Source organism: Aulonocara stuartgranti (genome assembly GCF_965226115.1).
Source record: "Aulonocara stuartgranti genome assembly, chromosome: 23".
Lineage (NCBI taxonomy): Eukaryota > Metazoa > Chordata > Actinopteri > Cichliformes > Cichlidae > Aulonocara > Aulonocara stuartgranti.
The window spans coordinates 11,808,685-11,823,938 of NC_138958.1; the positions used below are offsets into that span (position 1 = coordinate 11,808,685).

Sequence of the window (15,254 nt, forward strand, 5' to 3'; positions counted from 1 at the left end):
TGGCCCTTTTATTAGGAGAAGTGTAATCTAGTGTACAGTGGTGTAGCCAATAACTGTGTGTTGGTGTCTATTTGAGTAAACTGCACTAATACTGTCAACCAGCGAGTGTCAAGGGCACTCCCATAATCCTTTACCTTTAAAATGATGTTAAAGACACACCTGTTAAAGTAAACCCCCCCTCCTCCCCCCGGCAGCCCACTTTCAGTGCTCATACTGTACCTGCAGGTATATCAAAGCCAGCACACACTTAGCACCTGAGACAAGATCCTGCTATCACCTGTGAAGAAAGAGGGAGATCTTATATTTGCACTCACCGCCACTCATCTTGCACACATGCTCACACACGCGCACACACACACACACACACACACACACACACACACACACACACACACACACACACACACACCTGTAATGTTATTTGATAGCCAAGTGCTTGACAGAAGCTCTGGCAGACTAGCAGATAAGTCTGGTCTGGCGGTGGGTGGTCCCGTTTCTCCACATTGATGCTAGTAACAGGTTTCTAGCGGTGTGACTGCTGCCAGAGTCAGATGATGCTGCTGTAGTACGAGACGCGGAGGTCAGAGTTGACGTTAGTCCCGTGATACGGCGTTACTTTAACGTAGAGGTGTTTGCTGTGAGAGATTAACTTATGAGTGGTTTCAGCTCATTTTCTCTAATAATATAAACTGAAACTGTAATTCACATAGCAGTGATTGAGTCTTCAGTTCAATGTTGATTTAAATGACAGAATAATTTCAGTTATTTTCAGAGGGGGATTTATTCTTCTATTTCATTGCCATAATGATGTTTGATTGGGTTTAAATATTTGGCACTTCTTTGGAGAGTGGAAGTGAGCTCCAGAATTAAGCTTGCTTTGGCCCTTGATTCTGTTTTGGACGGTTTTAACTCTGGCAAACCGGATCAAGTGTCATCACGGCAGAATTTAGAAAAATAATACCACGTTTGAAAATACCCTGAATTATCCTTTGGCAGCAGTGCTGTAATTGAATGCTGATTACAGGCCACTTCGTGAATTGATCTGACCCCATCCTGGCAATTAACAATTCCTGTGCATGGAAGTCAATGCAGCCCTTTGAAAATGTCAGTGACAGATCTTATTAGAAGCATTCTTTGTTGGTGTAACAGATTAAATATGATGGTTGTGAAGACATTCTACATATTTACAGTGAATTTTAATTTTTAATTTTCTCATTTTGACCTCTGATGAAAGAGATAAAGGGGCCTTTGCCATTGTATACGAGCAGCATGTTAACAAAGGATTGCTTTGTGCACAATGAAGTGAAGTGAGGCAGAATTAGAGTCCCAGTAGAACTTTGGTCATCTCTTTCAGATCATTTACTACTTTGTCTCCTGTCAGTATCGTGTTTTTCAGATATTATGCCATACTTATTTTCCTTACTTATTTTCCATACTGATGTGTTTCTGATTTCCCGTAATAATGTCCAGGAGAGCTGTTTGAACTGAATGTTACATACCGGGAAATAAAGTATTTCCCTGTACTTCAGCATTAGCATCAGCTACATAAAACACGCTTATCTCATTGAAGTAGAGTGATAAATTGTGCTTGTGTAGTTGATCATTTTTTAGACTCAGGAGAGTTTATTGAAATTAGAGCCTTTTAATATACAAGCACACCCCCCAAAATACCAAAGCTCCAGTTATATTTAACGCAGTGGTGTGCAGTGACTTTTACAGCAAGGCAAGCGGGGAGACAACCAGCGACCAGAAACTCAAGAAGAAACACAAATGTTCTTCCACTGGACCACATTAAAGCCTTTTCGAGTTTTTCTCCTGTCCATCTTTATTCTTATATACATGCTGACAGCCCTGTGCATCTTGCAGCACTCTTCCCGGACATCTTCACCTCTCTGCGTGCTGTACCTACCCTGAAGTATTCTAAAATATTGTACTTACGTCTGTAGTGTCATCAAACTTTTTGGGATTCGCTGAGTTCCCGCGAATTCCTAAGGAATTTTCCTTTATTGAAAGCAAGAAGAAATATTATTAAAAAAATGTCAGCAATTACCAAACTCTATTATTGGCAATGGTAAATAAAGTATCAAAAGTAAAAGTACTTAGTGTGCAGAAAAACATTCCCGAACATGTTATATGGATGTTAATATAACATCCATATGATGGATGTGAATGTTATTGCTGTAGGTGTTTAAGGTTGGGTGAATTTTAAATGTTGTAAATACTATATGCTAAGTATATTGCATTTAGTATATTAAATTAAAACGCTTGAGCAATGAGGGCCATGAGTAATCACCACTTAGTGATTGCCTCCATTGTTGATTGTTTTTTTTATATAAACTGTATAAACAAATGATTTCTCAGAGATTCTAATCTGCCTTACCTGTTAAACTTCTTCACATTGCACTCTAACCCCTCTAAATTACACTTGTTGGTATCGGTGGTTAGTAAGAGAAAATGATAAATCTGATGATAAATCACAGAGGGTTTGTTTAGTTGCTAAACAAACAGGCAGATTGAAACTGATCTCAGAGCAGTGAAAGCAGAGTCAGCAGCAGATTGTCTATGTGTCGTATGGACTGCGAACGCCTCTGTGTCCCCTCAGATGAGCTGGAAGAGTTAGCCAGAGTTTCTCTGCTTAGACTCCTGACCTGAACCTGGATAAGTAGATAGATGGATGCAAACAGATGAGAAGCTGTAGACAGAAAGTTGTTTAAAATAAGAGAGATTGGTTTCAGGATTTGATTGATCTCTGCTTTTAGATTTCACTGTTCAAGCACTGCTTGCCTTGCTTGCCCTGATGGAGTGCCGCTGATAGATTTCCTAAAATCTGGCCAAGCAAAACTAAACCAAACCTATAACTGCAGTACTCACATTAAAAGTGATTTATTGAAGGTTGATTGCGCTAATAATGTTTCCCCAGAAAGATTTGCATTCATTACATTCTTGAAGCTCGTTTTTTAAACAACTTTAAATCTGTTCTTCACCAGGGTCCCCCAGGATCTCAACCTTCACCTCACACGCAGCCTCCTCCACATAACCCCACTAATCCCATGATGGGACCTCATGGACAGGTAAGAACCAAACATTTATCCAGTCTGTCACTTTGCTTGTAGGTTCCTTCTTGAGCCTACCCTTGATTCCACTCGCTCACTCGCTCAAATAACAGTGAAAAGTGTACAAACCGCACACAGGTCCCTTGTGCTAACAGGCAGGACGGGCAGCATCCACAATGGTGGATTGGATGAATAATTTAGCTGTGTTGGCCCAGCTGTAAAGAGCGGAGGTGCATCTGGAGGGCCTCCTCTCTTCCTCAGCCCAGCACTCACCATCCCGTAGTCCATCAATAGACCATTAATATTGCAGCACAGCCTGACATTGTGCAGCTCTTCATGCACAAACCCACCACAACACGGTCAAAGGAGGAGAGAAGAGGAGCCGAAGAGAAAGCCGACTTAGGTGACGAGGGTACAAATGAAAACGGTAGTGAGTCGGTTCTCACTTCGAGGACTAATTGTTATTATATAACTCATCTTCCACTTGCTCCAACCGCACACACCCGGCGACACACAAAACATGTAGTACATAATTATAATTTAAATGCAGTCTCATGCTGTATTTGTGTTGTGTGTGCTTATCTCTGTGATAAGATGATGATACAAACATCATGCGGCTCATGCTCCGTGACCAAAACACCCAAGTCTTACCCAATCAGCATTCAAATCTGCACGTTTCCTCTTGATACTAAAATAGTTGGACTGACTTTTGAATTAATTCTTATCGTCTAACATCGAAATGTGGTCCACCGGGCGTGGATATTTGTAGTTGTAGCAACGTATTCTCAAAGGTAATTCTGAAAACCATCTGTCTCTGGTGTTTTACATTATTCACTAGTTGTGCGCCGGCTCTGTAATGCATGTCCCGGCCAGCCTTGTCTTGTCCCCTCTCTGCTGAAACATAGTGAACGTGTCTTAGGTTTCTGGTATGAATCACGCAATCCAGGCAGAATCTTTGTAGCTAGACTGCCTGCGTATGCGAGGTCGGTAGTAAAATGTCCACCACCGAATGGCACAGAAACAGAGACGGGGTGTAGAACTACTGCTTTCATCCAGCCGTGTGATGTTAATGCCCCCCCACCCGCTGCAACATTATTGTCCTTGTATTGTTCTTCTGGTCCAGATCTCTATCCTGCATGTTTTTTTTCCCCATCTTCCTAACTTCCCCTTTACCTTTATCCTAATGGCATTTATCACCTGAGGTCTTACTTTCCAAAACTTAACAACAAGCCCCTCCTTACTTGGAAACAGAACAAAAATACAGCATGCACATTGTTCTTCAGCGCAATAGCTCCCCCTGTTGACATCCAAAGATAAAGCCTCAAACATGAGAAGGTCAGCTATAGAGAGTCAGGTTTGCTAATCATCTTGTGCCTTATGTCATTTCAAAGTGTCACTTGTCAAGAACAGTTTGGCTCTCACCTGAGGGGAAACATATGACTAATCTATTTTACATGGAAGTATTCTTGCTTCCGGAGAGCACATTTGTACACATTTTGAGAGACTAATAGAAGCTGGTTGAAATGATATTATTATCATAACATCAGTTAAATTTGTTATAGAGATCTGTGTTTATTAGTTCTCAATCAGAAGCACCAAAAGGCAGCGTACACTGTGATTTATGGATGCAGTGTTTTAAAAGCAGAATCTGATGTTCGCTAAGCTGGTAATGACGGTGGCATGCTGAGACATGTGTACTGTGATGTTTTGTGTATTTTTAATATGTGCAGCACTTTCTATCGTTTTATCTCAATTTAATTTCCGTCGTGTGTTTAATGACTCCCGCTGCAGTCGTTTTACAAGCCCTGCTATAAATAAATATTGTCATAATATCCTTATGATTACCTTGTTTGTTTTATTTACTTGATACATTATGTTAATATCTAATCGTGCCAGTCCCTTTAAATTGCTTTTCTTTCGATGCTGATTTCATTAAAGTGAAGCCACATTCTGCACTAACTGCACTGTGGCTTCTTTGTGTTTTGGGGCATAACCGTAGCTTTGTGTTGTCATTAGCACAAACATATTTGAAGGACTCTCAGTCAAGAAATGTACATGTGTGTTAGTGTTTTGGCTTCTGATCATTATTATTTCATATTGTGGGCCACGTAGAGCCCATTTTGTTCTGAATTGGGCCAGATCCTGAATCCTGAATTTGTATAGTAGAAAGCAAAAAAACTGCCATTTCATTGTTTATTTACTTTGGTTTAGTATGAGTGGCCATGGAGAAGGAAAAGCTGCAAAATATCTGAAAATACAGTTAAAATTCCAAAACGTATGGCATCTTTCACATTTTCCAAAGCTGTCCGGCGGGCCGAATATGAGTTTTTGACTGACCACTTCTGGCCCCCAGGCCTTATGTTTGCCATCACCTGGAATAAAGTTGTTGTTTTTTTCTTCGCTTGTCCTTTCTGCAGCCATTCATGTCTCCACGGTACCCAGGTGGCCCAAGGCCTTCCCTCCGTATGCCAAATCAGCCTCCCGGGAGCATCCCCGGGTCACAGCCTCTCCTTCCAAACAGCCTGGACCCCACCCGACCTCAAGGTACTGACGGCCATAGTGTGCTGTTTTGAAGAGAAACTTTATATTGGCTTCTAAATGAGAATCTTCTTTCTTCCTCCTGTATTGATTTGTTATTGATCCAAGTGGTGCTGCCATGCCAACATTCTGTTTTATCACAGGACATCCAAACATGGGCGGTCCAATGAGAATGAATCCCCCCCGAGGCATGGGAGGCATGGGCCCACAGGTAAACCACCAGTGTTTTTTTACACAAACGACCAAATTAGTCATATAGAGTAAAACACAAAGGGCCCCGTTACTAAAGCAAGTCACGACAGTGGATAGTGTCCTTCAGCTCCACCAGCCCACTGCACTCCCACTCAGCAGCTGCCACACAGCCAGGTTTGGTGCCTGGTCTTTAGTTTATGAGCAAACTCTGTGTTTGGTTGCCCTTCATTAGGGGCTTCCATAAAAAACAGCTATAATGTCAAAGCAGCAATCTATAAACAGCATGCAGATAATCCTTCTCCTTGGCTGAGCAGGAATTTTGGTTCCGCCAATCTCTTAACTTTGCCTTTAAATGTCAGAAGCGCTCTGACGCCGATCTTGGCTGCGACCAGAGCCCACCCACTGCTAACGCCAGTTCTACATGTTAAATCCTACTTGCTGACTCCCACCTAGAGAGACAGAGACTGAATGCTTAGAGTGCTATGAGCAAGCCACCACCAACACATATTTTTTTAAAAGTGGTGCCAAAGACGGTGCTGTCGGTTTCCTTTTATCACTTTGATTTGTGTTAATGTTGTTTTTTCTAATACATAAGATGCTTAAACAGCAGCGTCCTTTTGAATTACCATTATAAGACAGCTGCTTCATTCTGCACCCAGCCACCGCGCGCACACACACACACGCACACTCTCTCCCCGTGCCCTTCGTCCCCTCTCTGTGCCACCCTGGCTCGGTGACTTTGGCAGTGAGCGTACCAGCAGCTGGTGTGGCATCTGCTCGACAAGTGTAATCGTCTGCTGAACAAAACTCTTCCTCTGAGTGGAGCTGCTCTCTGGCCTGCCCCCCTACTCACTCACTCAGTCATACACACACACACACACACGTGTCCAAAGACACACGTGTAGCGCCAGCCAAAGCAGCCCACTGGGCAGCGATGAAAACATACACGCAAACACGCGGGAGGGCGCGCACACATAGAGACACTTACTGTATACAGAGACTCACAACATGTGCAGAGTGCGCAGGCTCTTCCACACACAGCTGTCCTCTTTCACGCGCAGCCCACACACAGCTCATACATCCACATAATTAAACACTAGTTAGTGGGAGACATGATCGTCGCTGACCTTCATTAAGATTCAAACCTTTACACAGAGCAGGTGCGAGGCTCTGTGCTGACTGTGTGTTCATCTCTTTGTGCAGAACTATGGCGGAGGGATGAGGCCTCCTCCAAACTCCATGGGGCCAGGGATGCCCGGCATGAACATGTTAGTAGACTGTTTTTCTTTTTATGGCTGTAAATTCTGTATATACTTCTATATGATAATGTTTACATCATCTAAATAACAGGCAAAAATAGTACTAATATATTAGAACCCCCCAATTTCCTCTCAAACCAGCTTGGTGACAGATGAGGGAAGAAGAAACATCCCACAGAACCATCAGGCAGAAAAAAGACTTACACTGAAAAGAGATATAAAGACTTACACTGGTTTAAGGTAAAAGTAGAAAGTCAGGATAAGCTCTCCGATAAACACAGACTTAAAAGATGTCACCGACATCAGAGGCCTTGTATCCTGGCTTTACTCTGACCCTGACACAATAGGTCTCAGGCTAGGCACCGACGCATACGGCAAAGAAATTTCAAATGAGAAGAATTAAATAAAATAGTGCTGTATAGGGTTACAGGGCATTTTCCTCATAATGCGCATGCACGTGAGTTTTAAGACGTCCTGCAGGAGCTCTGCACTTCAAAGTCACTGGGCCTAAGAGGGAAGTACAACAGAGTGTCATCAGTAAAAATACGGAAAGAAATCCAGTAACCATGAATGCTGTGACACGGGGGACGTATGTAAAATCATACTGCAGCTACAAATGAGCCCCGAGCCACACCGTGCTTTATGAGTGTGGATAAAGAGACATAGTAGTTATTGATAGGTGCAGCCTGTTTGAGAGATAATGTGAAAATCATTATAAAGCTGAGCCAGACACCCACAAGGCACCAGAGTTTGTAAAAAGTACTGTGATCAATTGTGTCCAATGCTGCGCTCGAGTCCAGCGGTGCCAGATAAAGAGCACATGCCTGCTCAGAAGCCACTGGGAGATCGCTGGTGACCTTCGAAAGAACAGTCTCTGTGCTGTGGTATTTACCGATGCCAAATAGAAACTTTGCAAAAGTGGAATTATTTTGTGGAGCAGAAACATGTAGCTCAGACACCTTTTCTTTCATAGAGTTTCTTTCGACAAAAGGCAGATTGGAGATGATAATTCTCCAGGAAGGTGTGATCCACGTTAGTGTGGCTGCACAGAAACAGTCAATGAACTTTCAACCCCAAAGAGTAAACGTGGCACTAAAAAAACAACAAGTCGTCTTCTGTTTCAGAGTCTCAATGCTTGTCCTGTGACTGACCGTCACGCCAATAAAAAAGTCCCTCAATAAAGTTCCCAGAAAGCAGAACAGGCAGGTTTCTAGATCATTTCTGCACGTCAGCTGATGAACTCTACTTTTGCAATAATCTCTAGAGTCCATGTACATAACAAATAATAAAACCTCCCCTTTATCCTCGTACCTCTCTGCATTTCAGGGGTCCTGGCGGAAGAGGTCCGTGGCCGAACCCCAACACCAACTCAGTGAGTCACACCCTCTCACATCTTCACATCCACGTGACCGAGTGCATTTACAATAACTGTGCTTCATGTTGTGTTTCACCCCGGGTCTCTCCTCCCCACAGATAGCTTATTCATCTTCATCTCCAGGCAACTATGTGGTAAGTGTCCCGTCACGAACTCGTGTTCGACCACGGGCCATAAATTACCTGTCACGCTGTGATATCTAACAGGCGCGCTGCCATCTAGATGCACTCAGTGCTCATTTCTCTCCCTCGCTTGCTCTCACCCCTCAGGGTCCTCCGGGGGGAGGCGGCCCACCAGGAACTCCCATCATGCCTAGCCCTGGAGGTGAGTTATACATTTCAGTTTCCCTTCTGGTTTCTGCTTTGATCCAGTGCTCACTGAAGGAGGGTTTGTCTAAGAAACATCAAACGTGTTCTCCGTCAGATACACATTTCTCTTTGGGAGACAGATCGGGCTCTAAATACGTGAAGAATTGAGCCTTTAGGAGGAGTTTTAAGTGTAAAACACTGAAAAATGGAAGAAAATATATATTGCACTGAATGTGCTTTTGTTGGAACTCTCAAATGTGATGTTCATGAAAAATCCTTTGTCACACTTTTTTTTTTTTTTAACTTAAGGCATAGAGTGAAAAATACTCGAGTGGAAGCAGAGGCATACAATCAACTGACTAATCCCTTTCAGGTCTGACCCATCAATAAGGTGTCTCTGTGGAGGATTGACTGCAAACAAAACGCTGCGGGCGGTTGTCCTGTAGATGTTCTGTTTCTGATGGCCTGTGAAAAGCTTCTTTTTGTGTTATATGCACGCCGCTATTGTGATATGTTGCGGGGCAGCCCTTTGCAGTCCTGTTCGCACCTACACTGAGAAGGAAAACATATTCCACTGCAGTCACACACACACAAAAGTGCTCACCTCACTCTGGAATTAGCCCCCTTCCTCCAGTCACGACAACAAAAGCCGCATTCAGGAACGCTAATGGGCAAGATTTCTCTACCCCATGTGCCGTGCATGCGCTCTGTCCATCTCTGCTCCTCGTCTTTCAGCTCGTCATTCATCTTTCTCGTGCTTTTCTCAGTTATCTGCTCACAAATTTCTACCTGCAATGTCAGATCAAGGTCACCTCACTCTTCTGAATCTTTTAAGAACAGACCGACTCGCACGCGAGGAGCGACACAGCGTGTACTGGTTGATGCCAAGTTACCAGGGTGTCCGTATAACAACTAATCTTCTTGTTACAGGAATAAGATGGGTTTCTTTGACTGTGCGTTGCAGAGAGCAGCGAGTGCATTGACTGGCAGAAAGAGGAACTGATGTTTTTTCAATTTCTTCTTCGGTGGTGGTCTTTGTCCTGTACTGTAGCAGAAACTATTACACCAATGGTAAAATTGTTGCTGCCTATGTGTCTTCAGTTTTCCCCATTCTTTACCTCAAGGACCAAAACTTCTTTCAATAATTTTTCATGGATTTTGCATATAAAAAGAGGCAGTTTACCTGTAAGTGCTTCCCAGTCTGGGAGGAGTGAAGCACAGAGAGCCTAAACATCCACCTGCTCTTCTGTTCGTAGATTCAACAAATTCAAGCGAAAACATCTACACAATGATGAACCCCATCGGCCCTGGTGGTAATAGACCTAATGTACGTATCGACGTTTGGCTCAGTTTTCATATATTTATTTATTTTCCTTTTTATAAACCAGTCAGCTAACATGTCGTGTTCCCCAAGCTGCAAAAATACTGAGAGACAGTACCTTATTTAGCTGTAGCTGTTTTGTCTTAAAACCCTCTGATGGTAATTTTTGATCTATTATATTGGACTATAGAAATAAAAATAACCGACGTGTCTGTTTTTTGTTTTAGTTCCCAATGGGACCAGGTCCCGATGGGCCCATGGGTGGAATGGGTGCTATGGATCAGCATCATATGAATGGATCACTAGGTGCGTACCTAAAGATGCGGTACAGTAAGCTATGAGCCCATACACTGAATCTTATGACACTCAAAAGCTTTTAGAAGGTGGACTCTGCCCTCTAATGGCAGATCAAGGAAGTGTTGTCTCAGTATTGAGCAAAGGGAAAATTGATTAGTGGGGCAGTGAGTTAGGCCAATTGATCCTGTTGATGTATGAGACATGATTGGTGAAGCCAGCTGAGTTAGTGCTCATCTGTATGTGTAACAAATAGCTTAATTAAAAGCCATTAGTTGTTTAAGTGCAAGCAATTTCTGCTAGCTCTGGATATCCTGCACTGACACTGTTTTTCTTTTTCCTTTTCTAATGCAGGCTCTGGTGACATGGATGGGTTGCCAAAGGTAAGACTGTCCATGCCTGCGTATCTCTCTTTGTCCGTCTGTATGAGTTCTTTATTCTCATTGGTGCGTTTCGTCCACGTTTGTAGAATTCTCCCAACAATATGGCAGGCATGAACAATCCTCCCGGCACTCCGCGGGATGACGGCGAGATGGCAGGCAACTTTTTAAACCCATTCCAAAGTGAAAGTGTGAGTAAAAAAAAAAAAACCCTCAAAGTGTTTGACACAGATTCCCGCCGGCATGAGACTCACTCACGCCCTCCACGTTAGATGATCGTAGCTGCCAATTGTCCACGGCAACCTGGGGGATGGTTTTCTAAAGACAAATATAGATGGAGGTCTGAAGTGATCCATTTTAGAAAGCTGGCAAGTCCCCTGCCGTCTCAGGCAGGACTCATTTACCACCAGACTGAAGTGAGACGTTTTTCAAAATTAAGACATGACAGTCACGTGAAACTACTCCTTTTGCTCCAGAACATCCTTATGTTAACAGACTGAGAGCTTTGAAGATGTTTTACTATGAAAACTCAGGGTGGAGAGTGTAACGGCACAAAAATCTTCTGTCAGCGTGAAATCTCACCTCGGTGCAGATATGTGGCTGAGCTGAGAGCTGTGATTTTTAAATATGGAGGGCCTCAGTGTTACTACAAGCTTAGACGTAGCTTAGACTGGACTTATTTGGCTTATTTTTGTTAACATTAAGAGACAGAGCAATGAAAACCTTTCATTTCCTCATTGCTCAGTTCAAATCTGTGTTCAGATGCCACAGATGATCCATATCCTGCTGCTGGTGTTTGTTAGTTTTATTAGTTTTATTGTATTTTTACTGATCCGTGCATGTTAATCACAGTCTCCTGTGAACTTATGAGTTAGCTGTCAGGAAACCTTGTAGTGCTGCCTTGCTTTACGATGATAAGAGCTAAATTAACACCGTGTTGTTTTGCACACAAAAGTCTCCACGGTTTGGAAATCTGCCCCCTGCACAGTCCTTCGTGTCACGCCCCATGTTCCCAGCTTTGTCCGACTCTCTCGCAGAAACACAGCATGCACACACACAAGCATGGACAATAACACACATCATGCCTTCTCTGGTGCATGGAGCGATTGCCGTAGCGTGATTAATGTCAGACTGTACCGTCACTGTGATCTGAAATTCCCTCACATTTTCTCTCTGGGCTGGGCTTCGCTCTGCTTGCTGAGTTTACTGACATACAGAATAAACTAAAAGGAGCTTTGTGTACTGTTTGCTGCTGAAGGCTGGTGGATTTGACATGGCATTTAGTTTAAGTAGCTGAACTGCTTTTATATTAAACTGGATAGTGGAACAAGTTAAATATAGTATTAGCTTATCTTTTCTCTCTTGCTCTCTTTTTCTCTCTCTTTACAGTATTCACCCAACATGACGATGAGTGTGTGATTTTTTTTTTTTAATCTTTTATTTTATTTTACTTTTTCATCTCCCTTTATCTCAACCTCCCTTTCCCGTCCACCCTGATGCGTCTTGCATTACCCTCCTCCTCTTCCTCCTATTCGTGGATGGTGTGCTGTGCCACACAGCCCCTGGGGATTCCCCTGGAAAGCAGGATTCGCCTCAAGGCCCCCCATCCCACCAACACCTCCAAACTAGGTGTAAGAACATGAAAAGGCCTCCGAGTAGCAGGAAGGATCTCGTCTTCGCCCCGTCGAGGGTCCGAGCGCCGTGAGACCGCGAACCTGCCCCTAGCGTGTCTTTCTCGCATCCGAAACCTGCCCTAGTGGGTGACATCCAGGCCCAAACGAGACGCCCCTTCGCATTCAGCTCCGCCCCGCCGTCACCCTGTTCTCACATCAAGCTGATTAAAACTGACGAGGGCGCGCAGCAGTCCTCCGACCCGGGGCCGAGAGCCCTCATTTCAAAAGCTCTGCTCCTGTGACAGGATTGGTTAAAAAAGATGAACTGATGATGTCATTTTGGGGCGAGAACGGTTTTCATTCAGTGTTTGTATTTTTTGTTGTTGCTGATATTATTGTTCTAATTTTCATAATTGATATCGTTTGACTAATGTAGTTATGATTTCCTGTAAAGGGCACATTTTCTCTCAGCAGCAGCAGCGACGGTGACAGAATAAGCACACGCTCGAAAAATGCACAATGATTTTCTGTTTACGTGATTTGATTTGTTGTTTGTCTCGTTTCTGCCGCCGTCAGCCTCGCGTCACAAACCTCCTTTAATGTTTGTCTCCTAAATGTGTTCCCCAAACTTCACGGGAAGAGTATCTGGGTAACAGAGTTGTGTTTTCAGGTACAGTGTGTCTGTAGATGCACCTGACGATCACACGTCTAACTGTACTGTCTTAAAAAGTAACCCTTCTCCTAGCTTCCTGCTCTTTTGCTGGTAGAAAATGGCTCCGATGACACCCTGACGTGATTGTCAGCTGCCATTTTTAATTCAGAAATTTTGTGAATCCACTCGTCTCCTCTACGGATTGGGTCTTTTCTGTAAATGTAACATATTTAGCTTGTACTGTGTTTTCTTTTCTATCTTTTGTTTTAATTATTTGTTATTTACAAGTCGTCTGTGACTCCTGGAACGTGTTTCCCTACCCTTCATCCTCTTGCTTTGTTTGATTTCACTGTTTTTATGGACTCCAAGTGGCCCCTTTTCTCCTCCCAGGATTCATTCTGGTCCATCCAGCAACTCCTTTTGGGCTGGAAGCAAATGTGGGAGACACTCGTTTGGGTTGAAATCACAAATCCTGCTGGGTCCACCTTCTTAACTGTGCGTTAAATACCTGCCTCTGTGGAGTTCCCATCAGTGAGTCCCACATGTGCGGGATAATGGACCCGTGGGAGCGCTGATGATGGGAGTTGATCGTAAACCATCTAAAGAAGAGGATTACTTGCAATCAATAAGTTTCCATTTTGTTTTTAATTTCAAATGTATGAAATTGATTAAAAAAAATAAAGCCCATAGAATCTGCACACAGAAACGTCAATGTCACACAGTACGCTATTTAATTTGTTTCTGATGAACGCTCGCGGTCACCGGTTCAGAGGGTGAACTGTTTCTTTCAGTTGCTTCGCAGCTGTTTTCAAACCAATGACAACTGAGCAACCAGCGTTGCCTCTATGGGTGGTGGTGATGTACTTCTCAATTTCCTGATATCAATGTGAACAGTTTGTACACAGCGTTAAACAGGGACATCTCCAGGGTCTGGCCGTCGGTGGCCTGGAAATCACTCAGTCCAGTGTTCCTCCTATGTAGTGACACACGCCTCCCGCACCCCTCCCCCCTCCTTCCACACCCCTCACCCTTTGATTTCCCTTTTTGTAAATACTGTATAATGCATTTTGATATCATTGACATGTTTTGATATGTCAGTCACTACCAATGAATACAGCTGAAAGTAAATTATAAATAGATCTGTCCATGTTTTTCATAGTGAAAGGATGCACTGACTATTTGGCTCATGTGGCTAAATTTCTAGAATACAGTAAACATGGCTAAATGTATAGAATACATTGACACGCTTAATGCAGACCATACGCTAAAGGCGTGCGTGGCGGGGAGGACGGGACAGAGAGGAGCAAAGAGCCGCGGCGTCCTCGCTCTGCCCTCCACTCCTCTGTTTTGGTTTTGAAAAATCGTGTGAATAGTTTTTCCAGAAAAATGACAAAAAAGGGCATCTTCTCACAAAAAAAAACATGTGACCTCATATTGCAGTTTTTAATATGAAGGATTTTTATCAATTTAAGAAACTTTTAAAAAGGAAAAAATACTTAAGGAAACCTCATTTTAAATTAAGAAGATCAAAATGTAATACTTATGGGGAAAACTGTGTCCTTTGCTATTCGCTCCTGTAATAGCGTTGTATAGTTTGAAGCTCTCTCACTGATCCTCTCTCAGTCCTCTGTGTATATCGATCGTCGGCCATCTCTGTACTTCTATTGTGATGTATAATACTGTACCATTAGGAAGATTTGCTGGTCGGGCGGAGGGGTTGTATTGAGACGGGGAGGGGTGGGGAATCGGGGTAAGGGCGTTTAACGATTCTCCTGTACCTTTCACGGTCCTTTCTGATGACACGGCAGTATTCAATATGAAGCAGTCTGTCTCTTGGGTTTGCTTTGTATTTCATGGTAGGATAGTTCAGAATCTTGTCTTAGGGACTTAGGCGTCTTGTGTAGGTAATAAAGATGTTCTTTGTATGTTTCTTTATATTGTAAAGTTTCTTTAGACTGAAAGAAAAACAGATAATTTGCTTATCAAAAAAGAAACAATGCATCAATAATAAATGTCATTTGATTTTTCCTTGTTGTTTGACTCTCTCTCCCTCTTAGCGCTCATTTAACTCATCTTCCATATAGTCTCGGGCAATCGCTCTTGAGTCATCCCTCGTTTCTTCATATTTTGCTTCCAACGAGCTGGGCTTTTATCATATTTTGAAATTGCGCTTGAGCAATAGTCCTGCGGGCTTTCTGAAGAATTTTCTACGTTTTTCTTTTGACATTGACTACAGATGATTCATTCAAGAGAATCCAGGCTGTGTTGA

At 43.1% G+C, this 15,254-nt stretch overlaps 1 protein-coding gene across 2 annotated transcripts in view; it reads left to right on the plus strand.

Moving 5' to 3' along the window:
* Positions 1-15,012, plus strand: part of ssbp4 (single stranded DNA binding protein 4) — an 87,614-nt gene extending 72,602 nt beyond the window's left edge. The window contains exons 6-17 of one of the 2 annotated variants that reach the window (XM_082524044.1): positions 2,988-3,071; positions 5,471-5,597; positions 5,735-5,802; positions 6,987-7,051; positions 8,369-8,414; positions 8,516-8,551; positions 8,687-8,741; positions 9,982-10,052; positions 10,274-10,352; positions 10,695-10,723; positions 10,810-10,911; positions 12,280-15,012. In XM_082524044.1, the coding sequence (XP_082380170.1) occupies positions 2,988-3,071; positions 5,471-5,597; positions 5,735-5,802; positions 6,987-7,051; positions 8,369-8,414; positions 8,516-8,551; positions 8,687-8,741; positions 9,982-10,052; positions 10,274-10,352; positions 10,695-10,723; positions 10,810-10,911; positions 12,280-12,363 (846 nt within the window). In that variant the 3' untranslated portion in view covers positions 12,364-15,012. Of the gene's footprint in view, positions 1-2,987; positions 3,072-5,470; positions 5,598-5,734; positions 5,803-6,986; positions 7,052-8,368; positions 8,415-8,515; positions 8,552-8,686; positions 8,742-9,981; positions 10,053-10,273; positions 10,353-10,694; positions 10,724-10,809; positions 10,912-12,109 lie in introns of both variants that reach the window. The other variant, XM_082524045.1, reaches the window with a different exon arrangement.
* The last annotated feature ends 242 nt before the right edge of the window (positions 15,013-15,254 follow it).